Source organism: Hyaena hyaena, unplaced genomic scaffold, assembly GCF_003009895.1.
Source record: "Hyaena hyaena isolate Hyena2069 unplaced genomic scaffold, ASM300989v1 scaffold_71, whole genome shotgun sequence".
Lineage (NCBI taxonomy): Eukaryota > Metazoa > Chordata > Mammalia > Carnivora > Hyaenidae > Hyaena > Hyaena hyaena.
Window position 1 is genome coordinate 496282 of NW_024080704.1, and position 24223 is coordinate 520504.

At 48.1% G+C, this 24223-nt stretch overlaps 1 protein-coding gene across 1 annotated transcript; it reads right to left on the reverse strand.

The window, feature by feature from the left end:
- STK36 (serine/threonine kinase 36) lies at nt 1-24143 on the reverse strand. Its single transcript, XM_039233105.1, has 27 exons — nt 24086-24143; nt 23277-23451; nt 22394-22534; nt 22206-22283; nt 20492-20622; nt 20034-20283; nt 18361-18454; nt 17898-18067; nt 17091-17278; nt 16484-16583; nt 14647-14790; nt 11141-11320; nt 10116-10213; nt 9601-9706; nt 8185-8335; nt 7865-7992; nt 7226-7330; nt 6789-6887; nt 6613-6701; nt 6291-6354; nt 5991-6101; nt 4259-4333; nt 3424-3595; nt 3061-3208; nt 2684-2831; nt 1383-2129; nt 1-385 (listed from the first exon to the last, which is right to left on the reverse strand). Exons 2-27 carry the CDS (start codon nt 23358-23360, stop codon nt 242-244), a joined length of 3945 nt encoding a protein of 1314 aa, XP_039089036.1. The 5' UTR covers nt 23361-23451; nt 24086-24143; the 3' UTR covers nt 1-241.
- Between the last annotated feature and the right edge of the window lie 80 nt (nt 24144-24223).

Here is a 24223-nt window from a genome sequence, read left to right on the forward strand (position 1 = left end):
TCTGGCACCAACAGCAACAAAGTTTACTGATTGAAATCATCCTGGATCTGGGGGGAGGAGGGAGCTTTATACATAAATCTCTTCTAGTTTCTGGTTCTTAAATCATTTGACTCGTAGCTTATCTCTTCTTTTTTTAGTATCTTTAGCTCTCGGTCGAATTGGTGGCTTGAACAGTAGAAAAAGGGACAGGTTGGCAATAGGGGGCAACGAAGGTGGGTGGATGGACTGCAGGAATCTGAGATCATGTGCTGTGGGGTGGCCTCAGGAGATGAATGAGTTTCCTGCAGTGTTTGGCAGAGGCAGGCCTGGGGCTGCTGGGCGGCAGTAGCTGATTCCCCAGAGAGAGCACGGCTAATCGCTCGCTGGCCCCCAGGGACACCAGCACCTGTGGGACAGAGAGCAGATGACAGAACACGACATGCAGAGGACTCTCATTTGGCCCAGCATTTCCCACTCTACAAAAGAAAGAAAAAGAAAATGCGCTCTTAGGGACTCAATATAGATTGTGCGGGGAAAGAGAAACTTTGGAGACAGGACTTATCGGGACCAGAGGTCTACTGCCATTCTCCTCGGTTACACACCATCAAACTGAGGCCCCAAGGGATCCTTGCATTTGTCCCGGAAAGAGGTAATAAGTGCAGCAGTGACAGTAAGTCAGAAAGTGTGATTCCTAGTCATGGATCTTGACTAATGGGTCTTCACCTAAGTACCACCAAGAGTCTCTTTTATTATTTCCCCACATGGATTGCCAGAAAAATCCTATAATTTACATCATCATCTGTTCTGCATAAACCATCCAATGCTACCACACTGCTTTATTATAATGCGGAGGTTTAGCCTTATCACAGGTAAATGTGTGATTCCCATTAGGCTACTTATGTACCAAGCAGAAAAAGCAGAATAAAGCAGTGGTGAAGGTATAGGCTCAGGACTCAGAAGTGCAGTCCCCCAAACTAGCTTTCTAACTTGGGCAAGTTATTAAATTCTTAGTGCCTCAGTTTCCTCACCTGCAAAATGAGGAAATGGCCTAAACCAGGTAATAAAGGTAAAATGCTTTCATGTGATAAGTGCTTAAAAAAAAAAAAAAAGCTCCTTCCCAGCTCCCAGAATGAAATCTCTCTAGACCTCAACACTGACTAGGGCCTCACTTCCTTCCCACACAGCCTCAAGAAGAGAGAAACCCTGGGCCTTGAGATCCGGGGAATTTGCCACTCATCGGAACCCTCTCCCATAGTCCTTCCTTCTCCAGGATGGGAGATGGTCGAAGGCACACTCATCTCCAAGACACTGCCCACGGGTTTCCTAGTGTCCCAGTTCCTTAAAGGCTATCTCAGAAAAATACAACCCCATCGTCATGGTCCAGAAGTCCCCAGAGGGTGTACCTGATGGATGCAGGGCTCCTGCCGGAGGCTCCGGAGGGCAATGAGGGCGGCCTCCTTCACATTTAGCTGGGGGTCTCCGCACGCCATCTCTAGGAGCCGTTGGGGTACTTGGCACTGTAACAGCTCCTCCCCCAGCCCCTCGGGGCCCAAGTTGCCCAGAGCTGACGCGGCATTGCGCCGGATACCAGCCTGAGGATCTCCAAGCAGCTGGGTCATACCGGGTATTGCAGCTGCCAAGGCAGGTCCCAGGGGACCAGCTTGGTAGGCTGCATTGCCCACTGCAAAGCTGGCCCCGCGCCGCACAGCAGGGTCCTTGTCTCCAAGCCCCCGCAGCAGAAGGCTGAGCAGCCCAGCCTGGCTCTGCAGCGCCCCACGCACAGCCATGCTGTGTTGCAGCAAGTGGCCCAGGAGCCCGTACATGCGGGCCCGCACAGAATTCTCGGGGTGGCCCAGGAGGCTGCGCAGGGGCCGATAGGATTCATCAGCGCCGGCCAGGAGTTCCTGGATGAAGGACGAGTGGCTGGGAGACAGTACCCGGGCTGTGTGGGCCAGCAGGGAGAGAATGTCGGAGGTCAGCAGTGGCTGGTCACTCGAGAGGGCAACTGAGAGGAAGGAGATGATGGTTCTGGGGGAGGCAGCCACTGTGTTCACAAACTGGTTAAGAGACGTGGAATCCATGAGGGCCAGGCATGTGAGGAGGCTGACAGGCAACTCAACTTGCGTCAACGGAAGATGGTGGCAGCAGACCTGGGAGAAGCAGGGAGGAGAACAGGCAAAGTGGTTCAGGGAGAGGGAGAACTGACTGCAGCAAGGTAGCTAGAAGGGGCCCCAGCTCTGGCTGAGAGAAAAGCCAAGCTATGCTGAGAAATACCACAGAGAGCTGGAACGCCTGCCCCAAGCCCTCCACATGAGGCTGTGGAGCCCAGGGGAACAGGTACAGGATCATTCCTTGCTCTGCAAGGACTCAGGCTCTCTGCCTTCAATGCCAAGGACTGCAGAGAAGTGACTCCTGGCTGAGGAGCTGAGTTCCCATGCCCAGACTGCGATGTCCTCCCCACAGAGCTCCAACAGATCCAGATGAGGGACTGATGCAGACGGGAGGCGCCAGGCCCAGCTCCAACCAGTGGGGACTGCTCAGGCCTGAATGCTTTGCTTTCTCCACTCCAATGCTTACATCAAGCCAGACGCTCCACTCTTGCAGGGGCCCCAGGGAGCCCTGGAGCTGTTGGGAAGTGAATTATAACACACAAGGTCGGCCATCTTCCTCCTCCACCTTCACGCCTGGTAGTTTTCCCAAATACCTGCAGCAGGTGAGCCGTGACTTCTGAGTCCACAAAGTCAGCCAACACACCCCCAAGGAGGTCGGCATCCACATCCAGGGCGAAGGGGAAGCAGAGGAGCTGGCAGACAGAGAGCACCACGACGGGCAGAAACTCGGGCCCGTGAGGCCTAAGAAGGGCAGCGTGGAAGGATTTACTCAGTCTTACTCACTCACCCTTTATCATTCTCCACCCCCTTCTCAAATCCCCCAGTCCATCCCAGCTTCCCCAGCCTCACCAGTCCCATTTCTGGGCCCATAGCTCAAGCTGTCAGCTACTGCTCTCCTGCCGACCCCTTCCCACCCCCCACTGCAGACTTGTCTGGACTGTCTGGGCTCCCTCCTCAAGCTTGAACTCACGCCTGGCCCAGCTGATGCAGGAAGCTGGGGGAAAGCAGATGTTTCAGTGTGGACATGAGGATACTTCCACGTTGAGACAGGTGGCTCAGGCATAACTGCGGCTCCTGGGTGAAGGTGGTCACGGCCAGGCTCAGCAGGGCTGCCATGCCTAGAAACACCGAGAATGGAGACCCAGTGGTGCAGGAAGGGGCCCAGATGCTCCAGCTTCTCCAGGGCCCCCACCTATTTAGTCCCTTTCCCATCCAGACTAGACTGTGCCATCTCTCCCCGGGTGGCAGCAGCTGCAGTCGCTGTGGGCTAACCCAGTTCTAGGCCGCCTCCTATGAGAAGGGATCAAAGGAGGCCATGCTGATGGAAAGATACCTTGGGGTGAGATCAGCGTCCAGTCTGGCTCTGGGCTTTGTGGACTGGACAGCGACAGCTCTTCCTGTGAAGACACCTCCTCGGGGAGTCTTAGAGCCATGGAGAAGCGGTGCCACAGAACGGTCCACATTTCCGAGTTCGCCACGTCCCTTATCAGGCTACCCTTCCCCGGCTGGAGATGAAATTGAAAGGGGCGCCTGGGTGGCTCAGTCAGTTAAGCATCCAACTTCAGCTCAGGTCATGATCTCATGTTTGTGGGTTTGAGCCCCACATCGAGCTCTGTGCTGAGGGCTCAGAGCCTGTTTCAGATTCTGTGTCTCCCTCTCTGTCTGCCCCTTCCCCACTCATGCTCTGTCTCTCAAAAACTGAATAAATGTTAAAAAATTTAAAAAAAAAAAAGAAATTAAAGGAGGGTGGTAAGGGAGGTCAAAGTCAGGTCTCAAAATGCCTTTTTCTTTCTTTCTTTTTTTTCCCCACTCTTACCCTTGACCTCTACAGAAAGGGAGTCCCAGAAATAATTCCTGTTTTCTCAACAACCTGGGTTTTCCCTGTTGTCTTAGGTGCCTTTCTTATCACATCTTAACCCACGCAAGTGTCTGCTGGAAGCCAGGGAATTACAGCTCTCTTCCCCACTGAATCCTGAGGGATGCAGCTGTGATTCCCCAGAAAGGGTCTATGCTGAGAGCAGGGGGGGCCTGTTCGAAGGCTGTCACAGCCACCATATTTGACAGAAGAGGCAGGTAGGGGTTGCTTCTTCATTCTTATTGTCTAGCGGTTCATCAAAATGCCTAGTTTCTCTCTCCTGCCTCCCCAACTGACCTCAGATCACCTGTACCTGGGTGAGGAGCTGCAGCAGCAAGATGAGGAGGCCATCATAGAATCCAGAGCCACTTGGTGGAGTCAGCCGCACCTGCCGGAGAGAGGCAGGAAGAATGCAGATGCCCGAGAGAGAGGAGGGGGCCCCACCAACCCATGCCCACAACTCCTGGTCAGGCAGAAAGAGCTTGTCCTCAGCCTGGTGTAGTGGGGAGAGCTCTCCTGGACTTACACACGAGTCCTGGCTCCTGACTATTCATTCAATGACTACCTCTGCTCTAAAGACACATTGTCTGTTGGGTCGGAAGACACTTGCTAGACAAGAGACTGGGGATGGCGACATGGTTAAGAGCACCTAACCTGCCTTCTAGAGGTAGAACACCGATGAATTAAAAGTTCAAAAGGCAGTCAAGAGAAGGAGGTTGTAGGAAGGGACAGCATTCCTCATAGCATAAATAAAGGCAGGTCATGAAAACTGATTAGTGGAGCTTGGAAGTGGTAACTCCTGGTATAGCAGGATTATAGAGCACGGAGGTAACAGATGAGCTTTGAGGAGAAGATAATGAGTTTGGACTTTATCCCAGAAGCAGTAGGAAGCCACTGAGCCCCATAAACTCCCCGGGGGCAAGATCTTCATCTCTGTGATTCACTGCTGTAGTCTCAGAACCCTGGTACTCAATAGTGTTCAGTACTCAATAGATATTTCTGTGCTACATACTTATGGGTTGAACAAATGACTAGACTGTTAAGAAGGCTCTCCCTGGTGGTAGTGAAGAGAATGGGCTGGAGAGGAGAGAGCCTAGAATAGAGATCCTTCAGTGGGCAAGTGCCACAGTGCAAGATAGATGGTGCACACGCAAACTAAGGCAGGGCAGTGATGGTGCCAAGTAGAATATCTGAGAAATTCCAGGAAGGCGGAACACATGGGGCCTGGGGGGAGCCGTCTGGGAATAATGGAGCATAGGACATGGTCTATGATGACTCCCAGATTTCTGACTGGGGCCTCCCAGATGAATGTGAGTGTTATCATTACCAGTACCACCTCTCTGAAGTTCAACTTTATCTAGAAAAAGCAGATGAGTCTCATTACATTTCATGCATCTGTCTTTCAAGTGTGCTAGGAGATAAAATATGAAGTGCTTTCCAAATTATGAAGAATTCTGCATCTATAAGGATGACGATCATTTGAATATGATGTCTACCCTTCTTATTCCAAAATGAGAGAAATAACGGTGCCATAGTATCTAAAAAGGGGGGAGGGGGGAAGGCCCAGAAGAGGAGAAAACAGAAAGGAGGCTATACAATGGACTGGATTCCTCAAGAGTCCTCAGGATGCTAGCCACCTTTTCCATCTCAGTTAAGAAGAAGTGGGGGGACACGGAGGGTGAACTACAGTCGGAGAGGAAGAGATTAAGCTTATGAAATGACCCGAACAACAGGAACAGGAGCTTCTGGGGGAGGGACTTAAGTAGGCAGGAAGATCTCACCCTCGAGTAGGTAACTCGGGTCCCCCTCCCTCTGTCCCTCTTTGGAAGTGCCTGCCCAGTCTGGGCTCAGAGAAGTTGTCACCAGGGGGCGGACAGGGAAGGAAAGGAAAGACTCTGTCTCTTTCCCACTCCTTAGTTTGCCCCAGGCATGCTGGCGCTTCAGTCTCCACCCCCCCCCCCCCCCCCCCCCCCCCACCCATACCCAGTAGAGTCCTGGGTCTGACTCAGAGAAATGTTGTCTGTGTCCTCTGTGGTGTACCTCACCTCTGCAGGGGCAGACAGAGCATGTGAGGCTGCAGCAATCCACTTCGCAGGCTGGAGGTTAAAGGTCACCCCTTGCTGACCAAGTTGACCCAACAGGCAGGCTGCTGCACTCTGTGGGGAGTTAGAGGAAGAGAAGAATGTCTAAATCTGCACAGTGGTCACGACAGGCAGAGAAGATTTATGTCTCTGGCCCAGAGGAATGCCTCATAACCAGCTCCTGATGAGACCGTGACGCCTGTGCTCCCTGCAGGCCTGGGTGGCAGGGTGAAAAGGGGAAGAAGGAGAAAGTTGAAAACTCACCACGAGAGAGACGATGTGTGAATGGGTAAAGAGAGTAGCAGTCTCATTGCCTAGCTTCTCCATTCTGGAAAAAGGAGATACATCAAAGGGTGTGGCCAAATGAAAGGAGGCTGAGGAGTGGCCTCCCACCTCGTGACCGTTGAACCAAGGCACAAAGGTGGTGGGAATCTAGGTCTGTTCTGTTCTTTGTAGAGAACATGTCACCCTCTCTATCCCTATCCGTTCTGAGGATAGGCTGTAAGGTGCCATTCCCCATATTCTCCGTCAGGGTGAGCTATCGGGAGGGAAGGTTCCAGTGGAGAGATGCTACTTTATGGCTTACCCAGAAGGCAGATCTTGCAGCCGCAGGACAAGAAGGGAGAGGAGGTAGAGTGCCACCTCAGTAGACTCTTCCCAGTCTACTACCTTTACCTACAAAGGAAACCTAAGATATCAGAGCAACTTCTGATTGAGACAGTAGGGCGACCACGATAACACCTGGCTGTGTTGCTGGCCTACCTTGCCCTGGACCAACATCAACAGTGACTCCAAGGCCAGGGGCTCTTGCCCTAGAAGATGGCACAGGCGCTCACTGACGTGGCAGCATGAGTAGAGAACCTAAGGGAGTGGGAAGCAGTCCGTCAGTGAAGCCGAGCAGCCCCTGGGTTCCCAGATGGGAAGGCTGAGCTGAGAAGCAGGCTATAGCCTCTCCACAGATCTCGTGTCCATACCGGGGCGATTTGAGAAGTTCAGGCCACTTCCGCCTCTTCTTGTTGTAAGACGATGAGATAGGGCTACTGCTCTGTTCTAGTGAGGACTGGCTAACAGTGGGGCCATCTCAGGTTGACAGCAGAAAGGGACCCTCTGGGGTCTCTCGTCTCTCCCAGTGTCTTTCTCTCTTGGTCTTGGGGATTAAAAAGAAACCTGAAGTCCCAAGAGTTCTGGACAGGCAGTACCTTGAGAAGGTGTAAGCACAGGACGGGATGCTGCAAGCCAGATATAAGGGATGGCCTCAGGTGGCTGTTGTCCTCGGTGAGCTGATTCGCCAAATGCCGAGAGATCTGTAGGGACATACCTGAAGCCTCAATCCCATTCCCATATTCCAATCCTATTCTTCTCATACTACTTCCCAACTACTCAGGGTCTCAGCCCCTTGCTAGCCACTCTTCCTCAGATTCACCAGGAACCTCAGACCCCACTCCATTCCCAGTATTCATGGCCAATGAAAAACCGAAAGTCATGGCCTAGTTTAGCCCTAGTAGAGACAGGTATAGAGGAAAGTGTCACTAGCCAAAAGGGGGCAGGAAATCTAAATCCTGAGCCCTTGAAGATGCATCATGGGTGGCTTCGGGTCAGCTACCCTACCGCATGGGCAGCTTGTCCCTGAGCTCTCTAGCCAGCTGGCCAAGGGCTCTGGGATTTTGGCAACATCATGTTCTATAAGTGGCCCAGACCCAGGGTGGAAGCATCTTGTTTCTTCAAGTACAGAGTAAGGGGCAGCATAAATGCATGTTTTTCTGCCTTCCTGAGAAGCTGAGGCCAGCCTCCTCATCTCCAGCAACATGGAGGAGTGGAATAGAAAGCGCAGCTCAGACCTGCTCCTTGGCGTCCCAGCAGCTGGGCAGCCCCACAGGAGCAGTGCATATGGCTGCCAGTGCAGAGGACATGGCTCCAGGCAGGTCCTCACTCTGCTCCCGTGGTGGCTGGCTCACTTGGGGGGCTCCTATGGAGAAAAGCAAAGAATGCAGGATGGGCTCTGATTGTTTCTCTCAGATCCCCATTCATTCTTTCAGTGTACAGTTAGTTACTGAGCACTCACTAAATGCCAGCCACTCTTCAAGGCAATGGCAGTTGGGGAGGGCAGAGTCAGAGTTACTCAGAGGTCAAGAGAACCACTGCTCCCTACTCTGGTTACCTGGCGGTGTGTGGAAAGGGAGCTGAGGAACGGTCAGGCCGTGAAGGAGCCCGTCCAGCACAGCCCGCTGCGTAGTCAGCAGGCTGGAGTAAAAGGCTTTGGAGATGGTCCAGCTGTTTCCATCCATGGCTTCACACAGAACAGTAAAGCACTAAGGGAGACAAGGGTGGCATTAACATTAGGGCAGCAGCAAACTGACTGGGTTTAGGGTAAGGAGCAAGAATCCCGCAGAGAACCTGAGAATAAAGGAGAAAACTTAGGGGGACCAGCTGTGGCATCCTAAGTATTCCTCGCACAGAAAATGCATTATAATTGCCTTCACTCTCCAGGATGGCAATTTTAGGTATCAAGCCTATTCTCTGATCAGCTGCCTCCTAGATGATGTTTCTGAAAGTGTTACCTGTAGTCCATGAGTATGGGAATTCCTGGGGATTCTTGGGTCTCTTCCAACCAGCCCTACTGAATCAGTCCTACTGATTCAGAATTCAGGAGGAGGGGTGTGTATTCTAAACTTCCTATGCACTCAGTGCACAATGACATATGACAAATGCTGGCCAGTAATGTGAGTCACCGATGGCCAAAGTTTAGGTTAGACACTGAAAGCTTCCTGACTTGAAAGGATGAGGGAGGTGAAAGCGGGCTCTCAGACTAGAAAAGTTTGAACGGACTGCTCGCTGGAAGCAGAAATGCAGCCCAGATCCGTGTTCCCAATTGCCAGTCTGAACAATGGCAAGGCAATTGTTTATTTCCTTGCTCATGTTCCTCCCTAAGCGTCTCGTTGGAGATCAGTCAGAACTCAACTATCTTCTCGTCCAATCCTCCATTCTCCCATCCCTCACTTCCAGCGTCCAGGGGCGAGAATCCACTAGTTTGCTAGTAATAGGACAAATAAGTTTGGGAAATACTAAGTCTCTGCAAGTCTCTTTAAGTAGAAATACTTCTACTTGTGGTTCCCTGAAATAGGCCACAGTGCTTAATGCCTCTGGGCCTTTGTCAATGCTGCTCTTTCTGTGTAGAAGGTCCGCCCTACTTTCTGCCTCACCCACCCGGCAAACTTCTATGCATTCTTCAAATCCTAGCAAAGATGATTTCCTTTGAGGTTTCTTCTACGACTCCCCAAGTAGTATTAATCATTATTTTCTTCAGTGGTGCTTCTGTACTTTATACGAGGTTTTATAGAAGTTCTAATGTACTTTCCATGCTATTGTCCTGGATCATTTTTCATCTCTCCTACTAGACTACTAGTCCCTTGACAGTGGGGACTTTCTCGTACTCATGTGGCATATGGCACATAGTCGGTATTCGATAAATGTTTGTTCTATTACCTTGATCTAACCCTGTATAGTTATAAGAAAGGGAAAGGGAGAAACACGGAAAGATATCAGAGACAGAAATCTGGACAAGGGTGCACATTACCATAAGGCTCTCCCTCCTTAAAGTCTGCTCAGAGTCATCTGGTTGGGCCAGAAGTTTCCCCAACAGGTCCAGAAAGAGGTTGGCAGCCTCCTGAAACACCTGCAGGCTGGGAAAAAAATAGCCCCTCTCTCTAAAAGCCCACATGTGGTAAACGTCAATTCTGGGCAGGGAGGAGGATCTGTGCAAAGGAACGCATCAGAATGCTCCCTCCCCTCTCCCCTGCTAAACACACACACAGAGTCTTACACACCCTCCAAGACCTTTCTTTGCCGTTTTCTCTACGTTATTCAAATTGTGACCCTTCCATTTAGTGTATGGTGACCCTTAGGACCTCAAAGTCTTGGGGTGAACTTAGAGTGGTCTCAGGGCCCTTAAGAGGATTAGCTAGACAATCAGGGGATCCCTAACCTATTGGCTTCGCCTTACTTTGCCTCCTTCTAATAGAGTGGGGGAAGAAATAGGAGTAGAAATTGAAGCCACAGTGGCCAACAGAGCAAAACTGGCTCTCATCCCACCTGTCACCTGTCTGGCTCCTCTCCAGATTGAAGGTACAGGCAAAGTAGGCCTGGATCACAGCCATCAGGTCCCGTAAGAAGGTCCCATACCAACATTGCTGCCAGGGAAGAGGACGGAGAATAAGGGCAATGTAGACGAAGAGAAAAAGCAGTGAAAAAGGTGCCAGATATCTAGTCAGGCTGACCAAACAGGGTGGCTTCTGGACATAGAGAGGAAATCTAGGTAACAAAGGGGCAGCCAGAGGGCTGCCAATAGCCCGAAAACCTGTCTTGCTTGGCCGGAATAGTGTTTAGGAGTTTAAGAGGCTCTGTTTCTCAAAATAGCTCAAATTCTTTTCTAAATGCCTTAAAAACACCCCAGGTTAAGATCACCAGCAGGATGCAGCTTCCTGGTAGACATTCCAGTGTCTTGTCCTCTACGCTCAGCCACAGCAGAACAGAGCACGGGCAGGCAGAGCTCTGGCCCCGCACACGCTGAGCCTCACGCCTGCCTCCTCTGCTTCTCCTCCCTCCTCCAGTCTGCGTCCCTGTGGCCACTGACAAGCTCACGCCTGTGTATAAGTTGATTAATCCTGAATTTCAGGACTCTGTACTATACAAGCAGGTCAATTAAAGCCTAGGACTTAATATTCCAAACCACAGGGCTCTCAATATTGGGAAATTGTGCAAAAAATCTGGATTCCTAGCTTCTCATAGAAAACTGGAAGATCTGGCCACGCTGGGCCCATGTCCTCACGGGGCAACAGTGAGCTGAAGCTGAGGGCACGTCCCGCTCAGATTGGACACAAGATCTCCGGTCTATCATATTCCCCATGACTCATACAGTCATACAGAGTCTATCTCACAGACTGACGTAATCTGCCTGGCCTCAGAAGGCAGTGGAATATGCAGCTCATGGTCTACTAACCAGAGAGGAGGGAAGAAAATAAAAGGCAGTGGGCCAAATAGACATGGCACTTTGAAGAAGAGAAACCAAGGAGCAGAAATTCATGTAAGTCTTTCAAGGCTCCTGGCCCAGTGCTCACCTGCTGGATATTGCTGCTCTCCTGACTATGTCTGAGCAGGCTGAGCAGCAGCCCGGGGAGCCCTGCATCGCGACAGAAGGAATACAAGGGAACAGAATCGCTGCAGCTAGACAGAAGACTGCTCAGGACCCGGAGCGCAGGAAGGATGTGGGAAGCCCCCTCCAGCACGCCTTTCAGGATCTGGGTGACACAAGGGAAAGAAACAGTAATCAATATCATCAGAGGGAATAGGAGAGTCACAAATACTAAGTGTCCCCAAGGAGTTGGCAAAGCAGACCAAGTGTTCTCATTCCTTTCTTTGGGACTTTCAAACCCAAAGGAGAAGAGAGAAAAAGGGAACAGCAGCAAGGAAGAGGAATATAGATGGTCAGGTCACCTGACTTACAACTGTGGTAACCAAGGGACAGGGGACCTCCCCTCAGAATCTCTGTCAGGCCCAGGGCCATTCCTATCTGTTCCCTCCCTTCTCCAGCCCTTCACTTTAAAAAATACATGCATGTGCGCACGCACACTTCCGAAGATTAAAAACAATGGACACAAAACAGTGTCATTCAACTCCAGACAGACAAAACAATATTGTCCAACTCTAGATCGGGACTTGACTGACTACGTATGACCTATGGGTCAAATCTAGCCTGCCACTTATTTTCATACAGCCTACAAAACAGAGTCAGTAAGATATTTTAAATGGCTATTCCTTAAAAGGTTACTCTTTAGGGATGCCTGGGTGCCTCAGTCAGTTAAGCTTCTGACTCTTGATTTCGGCTCAGGGCATGATCTCACAGTTTCTTGAGATTGAGCCCCACATCAGGCTCTGTGTCAACAGCACAGAGCTTGCTTGGAATTCTCTCTTTCTTCTCTGTCTGTCCCCCCACCTCAAAAATAAATAAACATTTAAAAAATAATAAAAGGATACTCCTCAAAAGAAAGTAACGTTTATATCAAGTGCTTTATAACATGCTATTCAGTGTTTCTAAATCTTTTCACTTATTTGCTCATTTACTCTTTACAATGACCCTGTGCAGAAAAATATAATTACCCATTTTACAGATGAGAAGACTAAAGCTTCTAGATAGGTTAAGTAAGGAGTCAGCAATCACAGAGCCAAAGAGCAGTTCAGGTGTGCCTGGGTGGCTCAGTTGCTTAAGCGTCCAACTTCGGCTCAGGTCATGATCTCATAGTTCATGGATTCAAACCCCATGTTGGGCTCTGTGCTGACAGCTAGCTCAGAGCCTGAAGACTGTTTCAGATTCTGTACCTCCCTCTCTCTCTGACTCTCCCCTGCTCACGCTGTCTCTCTCTCTCTCTCTCTCAGAAATAAATAAAACATTAAAAAAAAATTTAAAGAGCAGTTCAGATGGGGGTGCCTGGATGGCTCAGCCAGTTGAGTGTCTGACTCTCAATTTTGGCTCAGGTCATCGTCTCACAGTCGGTGAGATGGAGCCCCATATCCGGCTCCAGGCTGACAACGCAGAGGCTGCTTGGGATTCTCTTTCCCTCCATCTTGCTGTGCCCCTCCCCCCATAGTGCTTTTTCTTTTTCTCTCTCTCAAAATAAATAAATAAACATTAAAAAAAAAACTTTCAGATAAAACAAAGGAGGAAATCTTCCAGACATTGCGTTTGGGAAAGACTTCTTCCTTGTAACACCAAAAGCATAATACACAAAAAGAAAAAATGGTAATTGGATGTCATTAAAATTCAAAACCTTTGTGCTTCAAAAGACATTCTCACGAAAATTAAAAAAAAATCATAGACTGGGAAAAAATATTTGCAAACCACATATCTGATAAAGGTCTCCTATCCAGAATATACAAAGAACTCTTAAACTCAAGAAGACAGAACCCAGTTCAAAAATAAGCAGAAGTAAGGAGGAGCTATTTCACCAAAGAAGATATACCAATGGCTAATAAGCACATGAAAAGATGCTCCACATTAGTCAGTAGCAAAATGCAAATTAAAATGACGATAAGCCATTATTTCACATTTACTAGAATGGCCATGATAAAAACACAATAATACAAGCTGTCAAGAATGTGGAGAAATGCGGACCCTCAGACATTGCTGGTGGGAATGTTAAATGATGCAGCCACTTCAGAAAATAATTTAGTAGTTTTTTAAAATCTTGAATATAAATTACCACCCAACCACAATCCTTGTTATTCACAGAAGAAAAATGAAAATATATATCCACAAAAAGACCTCCATATGAATGTTCATAGAAACATTATTCATAAAAGCCAAAAAGTAGAGACAATTCAAATGTCCATCAATCGATGAATGAATAAACAAAATGTGATATAATCATATGACGGAATGCTAATGAGAAGGAGCAATAAAAAGAAATGAAGTAATGATACACGTCACAAGAAGACTGAACCTCAAAAACATTCCGCCAAGTAAAAAATTAAAAAAAATAAAAAAAAAAAACAAACATTCCGCCAAGTGAAAGGAATCAAATGTAAAAACTGTATATTGGGGTGCCTGAGTGGCTCAGTCGATTGAGCATCCAACTTTGACTCAGGTTGTGATCTTACAGTTTCCGTGTTCAAGCCCCACATCGGGCTCTCTGCTGTCAGTGTGGAGCTCGCTTTGGATCCTCTGTCTCTCTCTCTCTCTGCCCTTCCCCCACTGGCGTGTGCATGCACGTGTACATTCTCACTTTCTCTCTCTCAAAAATAAACATTAAAAAAAAAAACAACAAAGAAAAAACCAAACTGTGTCCTGTATGATTACATTTATACGAAGTACATGGAACAGGCAAATCTACGAAACACAAAGCAGATTAGTGGTGGCCTGGGACCAGGGCTGGGAATGACAATGACCTGAAAATGGATATGAGGGATCTTACTGGGGAGATAAAAATGTTCTAAAGCTGGATTATAGTGATGACTTCACAACTTGGTAAATTTCCTAAAAATCATTAAAAAAAAACCTTTAGGGGCGCAGACAAAGTGCAAGTAGGGGAGGAACAGAGAGAGAAGAAGACACAAAACTGCTCTTGCTCCTCAATGCCTACAACATTTACCATCAGAGTCTGCCGACCCCTGCTCTGGACGAATGCTTTTCCCTTCAGAAAGAGAAACTCGATGGGGACGCCTGGGTGGCTCAGCTGGTTAAGCACCTGACTTTGGCTCAGGTCATGATCTCACGGTTCAGGAGTTCAAGCCCTACACTGGACTCTGTGCTGACAGCTCAAAGCCTGTAGCCTGCTTCGAGTTCTGTTTCTCCTTTTCTCTGCCCCTCCCCTGCTTTCACTCTGTCTCTCTCTGTCTCTCTCTCTCTCAAAAATAAATAAACATTAAAAAAAGAAAGAAAGAAAGAGAAACTTGAGGTCTGTTCTTTCTGTGTTACTAAAGGGGGTTAGCAAATCCCCTTGAATTAAATAGATGGAATGAAAGAGAATTGGAAAGAGACAAACTTTCTTTTTCTCCTTATGTTTTTTAAGGTCTCATCTGTGATTAAAATGGTCTAAAACCCCATCCATGGCATCCTTCTGCCCATTACCTGCCCTGCAGCCTCACGCAGCTGGACCTGGATGCGCTGGCAGAAGTCAGGATTGCAGAGCAGAGTGAGAGGGGCCTTCAGCTGGATGGGCACAGGGCCGGCAGTCTCCAGCAGGTGTTGCCACTCGTCATCACTGTCTGGCTCCTGAGGCACAGGGGAGTGAAAGAGGTCAGGAGTGTGTAAGGTTCAAGGGTGGTAGCTCTCAATCTGCAGAATCATGGGATAAATCCAAGAACCAGTGAATCCTTCAACATAGATGTGTTTGCTTCAACCACCAGTTTAAAAAGGTATAGTTTGGCAGTAGGTGAGGAGTCTTGAAAAGTCTTGCAGAATACTGGCGTGCGTTCATAAAGAGATACCTACAAATATGCCCAGTCTGGCATGCTTTATAATGTAAAAAAATTGGCAATGTCATACATAAAGGCAATCGGTAAGGGAATAATAAATCATGGCACATCCCTATAAGGAAATATGATGACGTTATTAAAAAGATTGTATTCCGAGGATGCATCACTAATGTAGTATTCCGACCAAAATTTCATAAATAAATCTAATCATGAGAAAATATCAATTTGATGAACATTCCACAAAATAACTGGCCTGTGTACCTCAAAACTACTAGTCATGAAAGACAAAGACTAGGAACTATTCCAGATTAAAGGAAACTAAAGAGGTATAACAACTAAAGCAGTGCATTACACTGGATTGGATCATGGACCAGTAAAAAAAATGTTTTGCTATAAGGAATAGTACTGGACCAACTGGCCAACTTTGAATATGGATTTTAGATGAAGTAGCAGAATTATATCAAGGTTAAATTTCTGACTTCTGTAATTATACACGTAGTAGTGTAAGTCAAGGATCTTGTTCTCAACAAATATGCACTAAAGTACTTAGGGACATGATTGCATCTTACCCTAAAATGACTCAAGAAAGAGGATATACCCATATGCAGACATAAAAAGAGAGAAAATCGGGGCGCCTGGGTGGCTTAGTCGGTTAAGCGTCCGACTTTCGCTTAGGTCATGATCTCGCGGTTCGTGGGTTCGAGCCCCGCGTCGGGCTCTGTGCTGACTGCCAGCTCAGAGCCTGGAGCCTGTTTCAGTCTGTGACTCCCTCTCTCGCTGACCCTCCCCTGCTCACGCTGTCTCTCTCTCTCTACTAGAAATAAATAAAAACATAAAAAAAAAAAAAAAAAAAAAAAGAGAGAAAATCATGAAGCCAATGTGGCAGAATTTTAAGAGTTGGTGAATCTGGATGAAGGGCATACAGGAATTCTTTGTGGTACCCTCACAATTAGTCCTGAAGCTTGAAACTATTTCAAAAGAAAAAGTTAATCCCCCTACCCCACCCCCCAAAAAAAGCCAGAAAAGATTAAGGTAAAATTATATGTTCAGATGCAGAAAGATCTCCAAAACAGATCATCTGGGAAGAGAGGCATGCTACAAAACAGTACATATAGTGTGAACTCAGTAACAGAAAAACAACCAAACGCTATAGATATCTATGTGTGCCTATACACACATAGGCACACATAGGCATATGTAAAAATGCAAAAGTTCAGAAAAAGAAAGACTAAACTAATAACACCAGACACCTCTGGAACTGGGGTAAGATGCAAGAGGGACTTTCATTTTTACGCTTGTGTTCCAATTTTTTAAAGTTACATGTTTAGATACTATGCAATTAAAATCTACAAATTAATAGTAAGAAAGCAATTTTTAACACCAGGGGAGCTCGTTCTTGGATGGTTGGGAATTACTGTTCTAGAAAAACATCTACCCACACCCAATATCCCTTGGCAAGGTCAAGGCCTAGAGGAGTCCCCACGGCTCACCTCATTTTCTAGGTCCACTGCATCAATGCTCCGCTGGCCCACCACTTCTGGCCTCAGCTCTGGGAGGGCTGGTTCAGAATCTTGGCTGATCTGGTTTTCCCTGCCAGAGGAACGGGGAATAAGAAGAGTTCCAGACCTGTGAGGCTTGGGGTTCATCTACATATTCCTCTCTCTAGGCCCAAGATAAGAATGAAGAACGAGCCATACAGGACTGGATAGGAGAGAGCTTTCTTCTAGGACATGGCCAGGACAGGATGTTGATCACCACACATATCCTTGACTGCCCTTCTACTTTGGATCTTACTCTCAAGCCTACTGTGGCAGTTTTCATCTATAGTTCTCAACTCAAATTATCTTCCCTTTTACACAGAGACAATTCTTTCCTTCTCAGTTAATGTACAAGTAAGGCATAGAGAAAGGAAAATTACCAGGATGAATCAGGAAAGTATCCAGAATCGGAATTCAAGAACACAGGACTTGGACTCCAAGGGTCCCATCCACACTTAGGTGGTGGGTAGTGACAGGTGCCATGTTGTATTTGTTTTGACTAAAACCAAAGATATTCAAGGTACCTCAGTCTATAAATCCCTGACTAGCCCCTCCTCACCGAGGTCCGGGGGGAGCCTCTCCAGCCCCCCACTCAGCCCAGCTGTTCTTCATTTCTGAGGCCAAGATCCCAGCCAAGAGGCCTGGTTCTTGAGGAGTGGCTCTTAGTCTGGGCAGAGGGGCTGTGCCAGAAGCCATCTTGCTGGTCCTGTCCTCTTGCTCAAGGGCAGGTCCTGTGTTCTGGTGTTTCTGTGGGAAATGGGCAGGAGACACTGAATCAAAACTATTTGGTTGGGGAGCGGGGGTGCCTAGGTGGTTCAGTCGGGTAAGCCTCTGGAGCTTGGTTTCGGCTCAGGTCATGATCACGTGGTTTGTGAGTTCGAGCCCTGCATCAAGCTCTGCACTGACAACGTGGGGCCGGGTTGGGATTCTCATTTCTCTCCCTCTCTCTGACCCTCCCCTGCTTGTGCTCTCTCACTCTCTCTCTCTGTCTTTCTCTTTCTCTCTCAGAATACATAAATAAACTTAAAAAAAATTTTTTTAACTATTTGTTTGGGGTCCCTGGGTGGCTTAGTCATTTGAACATAGGACTCTTGGCCTCGGCTCAGGTCATAATTTCACAATTTGAGTTCAAGCCCTGCATCAGATTCGTACTGACAGCTTGAAGCCTGCTCGGATTCTCTCTCTCTCTGCCCCTCTCCTGCGCACACCCTCTCTCTCTCAAAATGAATAAATTTAAAAACAAAACAAAACTATTTGATTGCCACAGGGCAGTATGAATCCTATTTATGGCCCTTTCGCAACCATCCTTCTCCAATTCTCCCAGTCACTAGCCTGGTCATGTCACATATTCCCCCATCCCACATACCTTCTGCTTGGCTTCCTCAGCCATGCGCTTACAGGCTTGTCGCAAGATTCGAGAACGATTGCCCTTGGGGGCCAATCGACGTGCCTGTTGGTCCTTTAGGACCTGAAGTTCTGGGGGTAGGTGACTGGTGAACGGGGTGCCCAAATCTGGGCCTGCTGGTTCAGTTATTACTGCAGGGAAGAAGAGGGAGAATATGTGATCACCCTGGAGCTGTGCCACCATCTCCACTTGGCCAGAGACAACTTCAGTGTCCTCGGGCTTCTGTGGGAGGAGGCCGTTTTGACAACATGACAAAGAGGGAATGGGGCTGTAAGGGAAGTGCCAAAGGTTAGGCAAAGGGCTAGGAAGGGAGTTCAAGCTGGTAGGGTAAAGCGGACAGGTTGCATCCAGATGCTGGGGGAAGGGGGTGGGCTGGGAAGGGCATGAGGGATGTGCAAAAGCCCTGGGAACCCTAATGACTCACTGGTAACACGACCAGCTATAAAGGGGTGATGTAAGAGGTCTGGCCAGGACAGACGCTGCCTGGGGTCCTTGGTGAGCAGTCCTTGCAGGAAGTTCTGTGGAGAGAAAAAAATACCCCGTGGGTCATCGCTTTCCTACAGACTCTCTAACCACCAGCAGAATGAGGAAACCAAGACTCCTGAGTCCGTTGCTTCAGTGAACTAGCTGGTCTTGATCACACCGTCTCTAATCCTATCCTTAGGCCTCATTTCCCTGGCTCCAGGGACAGGCTTCTCTGCCTCACCTCCTGGAGAGCTCCAATTCCTGTCCAGAGACTTACTGTCACCTTCAGGTCATCTTCAGAAAGCAAACATTCAAAGGAGTCCAAATTGCTCCCTTTGCCCTCCCTTTGATTGCGGGTTCGTTTGCAGCTGGGTAGGACCAGAAGCATCTGTGGTTAAAAGCACACTCACACACAAGTCACGGTGTAAAGGTGTGTTTGGGAGCACAAGAAAACAGAAATCTTTCAGCAAGTCTTGAGATAGTGGAAGGGAAGGGAGACTGCCTCTGAAAAGGGTACATCTGTTATGGGGTATCCTTGGGAAAATCCTCAGGTGGGCCTAAAATGGGGATAGAAGGTACTGGTCGATCCTGACCCCTATTCTAAAACAAGGTGATTAGTGTATTGTGGCTCTTGCTCAAGATACATGCTTGTCTGCACTAAGGGAGAATGAAATCCTTTGTAGATTACCCACTTACATTTCTTTTGCTTAGATTCTTTTTGATAATTACTAAATAGGTTAGGAAGACACTTGTCCCTTTTCATCTTAGACAGGGCAAGGGAAAGTTATAATAAGATTGCACTCTGGGAAAAGGTTGCACTTAAATTCCATTGAGGGCCCAAATTTTGCCCTAGATAAGAAATAAAAAGGGTCAACTCTTTATTTGTGGTCACTCCCTCCCTCCCTCACCCATGGAGACAGCTGCAGGCAACAGATACCACCTCTAACATCTGCCCCGAATCGTTGATCTCGCCTCACTAGCTCTGGCCCTTTGGATTTCTGAAGATTCCTTCTTTCAGGAAGAAGACTAAAAACTCTGTGGGCAAATCTAGATATCATTTGGACTTTGCATCTGATAGGAAGTAAGTGGAAGAGAGGATGTGTCAAAGGACAGTATCGTCTCTGGTAGCTTTTCCATTGTGATAAAGAATTGCCTGCCCTGGGGCGCCTGGGTGGCTCAGTGGATTAAGCATCTGACTCTTGATTTTAGCTCAGGTCATGATCTTCACAGGTGAGTTTAAGCCCCACATCCACAGTGCAGAACCCTTGGGATTTTCTTTTTCTCCTCTCTCTCTGCCCCTCCCCACCACGCATGTGCGTGCTTTCTGTCAAAACAAATAGACTTAAAAAAACATAATGTATGTATATACACACACACACACATATATATATGAACAGCCTACTTTGTACATGAATAGCCCGCCCCAAGGAGGGGCTGGTATTCCCAAGTACGGCAGAGCTTAGAACAGCCTCCCAGACTAAGCCCCTGCAGTAGAAAAGCAAGGCAGCTTGGCCCAGCTCCCGTGTTAGGTCAGTAACTGCAGAATCTTGCCCAAGATATTGGGAAAGTGGACCCGGGCACAGGAAGACAGGTTTATGACACAAAAGTAATCTCCCTTTCCATGTTCATTACCTTGAAGCAAGGACTCATGGTGGTCGGCCAGCGCACAGGGTCCTTGAGAATGAGGCTGACCAGCTGAAAGATGCTCGTAGTGTAGAAGGGAGGGGTGCCCACAGCCAGCTCATACAGGATGCAGCCCACAGACCAGAGGTCTGCAGTGTGGTCATACGGTCGCTCTTCCACCAGCTCCGGAGACATATAAAGTGGTGTGCCTTTGATGGATGTCAGCACCATCGTGTTGGTGCTCATCGCCCGGGCAAATCTGCAGGAGATAATGGAACCGAGATGGGAAGATAAACCGAGATAGTCAATAAAAACATTGTATGAGATATCTCAAACTCAAACAGAGAACACCTTCCAAAAAACCCAAGAGGAACCCCAGCCTTCAGCTCGGGTTCTAAAATGAGGCCCAGATAAGTCAAGCATATGGTCTAAGACTCCCTGCAGAACTGGAAGGTCAGACTCCTCACCCAAAGTCACAGAGCTTGATGCCACCACCCTTGGCAAGGAGGATGTTCTGAGGCTTCATGTCTCGGTGGAGAATGCGGTGGGAGTGCAGATAGTACAGAGCGGACACCAGCTGGGCAGCAATGGCCTGAACCTAGGGGTCAAGGAGGCAGGAGAAAGGAGAGGTCAGAGGAAGAAGCCTACTGATGAGCCCAAAGACACTTCCCTAAATTACTGATGAGATCTTCTCTTCCTGCTCTTTCTCCGAGAACTTCCCATGACATCTTCCTTAACTCTTGCCTCCCATTCACTCATTCTTTCATTTGTTCATTTACACATTCAAGGAAAATGTATTGGGTCTCATCTCACTAGCTGCAAGACGATGGATGGGCAAATCATCTTGTGCCTCCCAGATGCATCATCTGTAAGCTGATGACAATAATACCACTTCCCTCATAGGATTATTGTAAGGATTAAATAAGTTAAAGCATGCCATGCTCAGAATGGTGCCTGGCATTTAGTAAGCTTTCAATATACATTAGCTGTTATTAAACAAGACAAAGTCATTTTTCTCAAGACAAGTAATCAGACAACAAATAAGTTAGACAAAATGAGTGAGATGATAACTTACAAATAACAATGTTTGGAAAGAAATGGATTGCTACAATAGGAAGTCCGGGGGTGTGGGGGTGTGGGAGGGACTACTTGTTAAGATACAGAGAAATCCCTAGAATGACTGTGGCTGGAGAATGTGTTCCACCAAATCCCACTGCCAACCAGCAGGTCTTGGTGGCAAATTCTGCCTTCACAACAACCTGTATTCCCTTGCTGCCCCCTCTGGTACCACCACCCAGGCCTTTTTTCTCTAAAGGTGTCTAGTGACAGCAAAAGCATTAAGAGCAGCTAACTATGCTGAATAGTGTACGTCAGGCACTCTCTTAAATGCTTTATATGACGCATGCCTGGGGGGCTCAGTCGGTTAAACGTCCAACTTTGGCTCAGGGCATGATCTCACGGTTCATGGGTTTCAGCCCCACATCAGGTTCCATGCTGATGGTGCAGAACCTACACGGGATTCTCTCTCTCTCCTTCTCTCTCTGCCTCTCCCATGCTGGAGCTTTCTCTCTCTCAAAAAAAATTTTTTTTTGTTTTAAGATTTAAATGTTTTACATGAATTCATTAATCTTCACAATAGTCTCAGGAGACAGACATTATAATTTTTTTTTTAATGTTTTATTTATTTCTAGGAGAGAGAGAGAGACAGCGTGAGCAGGGGAGGGTCAGAGAGAGAGGGAGTCACAGACTGAAACAGGCTCCAGGCTCTGAGCTGGCAGTCAGCACAGGGCCCGACGCGGGGCTCGAACCCACGAACCGCGAGATCATGACCTAAGCGAAAGTCGGACGCTTAACCGACTAAGCCACCCAGGCGCCCCAGGAGACAGACATTATAATGACATCCATTTTTAAATGAGGAAACTGAGTACTAAGAGGTTAAAGTAACTTGCCCAAAAGGATCCAGTTAGAAAATGGCAGAGTCAACCTTTGTACTCAGAGATTTTGGCTCCAGTGTTCACATACTTTACTGTCATGCAACACTGTCTCCATATACACCTAGGCTCTTATATTTTTCCTCAGGAGTTTTCAAAATGGAGAATCTCCGTGCCCTCAGCTTTGCCTACCAGTCCTTAATCGGGAAAGAAGTCAGGGGAGGGGAGAAGTCTGAGCCAGGAAACATACCTGGTCTTCTGGAAGTTTTCCATCATCTTCCAAGATCTGAAAGAGCTCTCCCTCTGCATAGTCTGTCACTACCACTACCTGCAGGAAAAATGGAATGGCACTGATGGCTCCAGATTTATGCATTCTGAGACTGGGAAATTTCTGGGACCCTTCTCCCCACAGAGAGATGACCCCAAACTGAAGTGCACCTCTTTGTCAGTTTCAAAGCTGTCAAGCATATGCACAATGTTGGGATGCCGCAGACCCCGCATGATTTCAATCTCTCGTTGCAGATTCCTCAGCTCCTTCTCTGAGCGTCCCAATTTTGGAATGAACTTCAGGGCCACCACCTGTCAGTGGTAAGATGAAGAGTCAAGGCCTAACTAATCATGCTATTGAAACATTCACCTCAGAGCTCCAGAACTCAGGCTTTAGATTATTTGGGCAAATTCTCATTACCTGCTCGTCTCCTACTCCCCTTCCTTACAGTACCCTGGCTTTATCCAGAGGACCCCCCCCCCCACACACACCTTGCTCTAGGAGAAAACAGGTTCTGCCAGACAGATCCCTTTGGTGGATTCTGGGAGAGATGTTCTGATCTGGGTAAAGAACTCTGGGTAAAAACTTAAGAGATTTATGGGAAAGAGAAGGAAAAAAGAAATGAAGGAAGAATAGAGTTCAGGTGGTTTATCTCTTCCTACATGGTATGATATACAGTAACAATAATAAAGATAAAAATGTATTTATTATTTACTGGGTGCCAGACACTATACTAGTATAGTGATTCAGCATGAATCATATTTAATTTAATTTAATTTAATTTAACCCCCTCAATCAGATACTGTTCTTATCTTCATTCTATACATGAGGAAACGGAGACATCGAGAGGTTAAGTAACTTGTCCATAGTTCTAAGGCTAGAAATGGTGGACCTAGGGTCTGAACCTAAGTAATCCAATATTAGAACACCCACTCCACAAGAGGAATGACCGAATCGGTGCCTTAGGAATACAGGTCCGTATTCTGGTCCCATTTTCCCCTGTAGTTGGAGATTCAGAATTCCACCCAAGAGATACCCCTCTTTGTTCACCACCTGAGCACTGTATTTTCTTCGACCCTTGTACACCCTCCCAAAAGAGCCTTCTCCAATCATCTCCAACACGTGGTACTTTTCCATGACAGAGATTTCAGGATCCCTCAGAAGGAAGGAGGTGGAGATGGTGGTGAAGGGCTACAGCTTCAGGGACAGCTCCACACATCTAGGAGGCCTGGATTGGGCATGAAAGAAAGGTTTACGTTAGCCACCTTGCCTTTTCCTTTTTCATAGTAATCCAGGCCTCAAAACCATGGTAGGGTGGAGCGGATGGAAAGATGAGATCTTGGGAGCAAACAGATCGCCTCCGGTTCTCGATCCTTCTCAGCCTCCTCCTGTCTCCCAACCCAACCTCTTTTCTACCGAATCTCGTACCCCTCTCCCATCTCCACGCAGCTCCGCCCACCTGACCGCTCCCCCTCTACTTCTACCCAGTTTCTCCCCTCGGCCCCGCCCCCTCCGCCCCTCCTCGCTCCCCCCGACCCCGCCCTCCCCGCCCAGCCTGGCCCACCCGACTCCGCCCCTTCCATCCAGCCTCGCCTACCGACCTCGCCCCTTACAGCCTCCCGCAGGTTCCCGCCACCGCCAACCTCTTCAACACCCCTGCCCGTGCTACCTGCCCGCGCGCTTGGTAGACCGGAGCCCCACTCTCACCCCCAGCCTAGGAGCTTCAAGCTCCTCAGGCCGAGGGATGCCGGCCCTGGCCTTCAGCCCCGCCCGTTCCGGCTGCCTGTGGATTTTGCCTGACTTCTAATTCTTCTTCATCCCCACTGCCGGTCTCTTTAGACTCTTTAGACTCCCATTGTTACCAGATGTACTCGCTGGGACTGGTCAGAGAGGTTATTCAGAGGGCAAAGGCGTTCAGAGGTGTTGGAGAGACGTCGGACCACCCATAGGCACTTTCTAAGGCACTTCGGAACCGTCTCTTGGCCATCAGGCCCACTAAG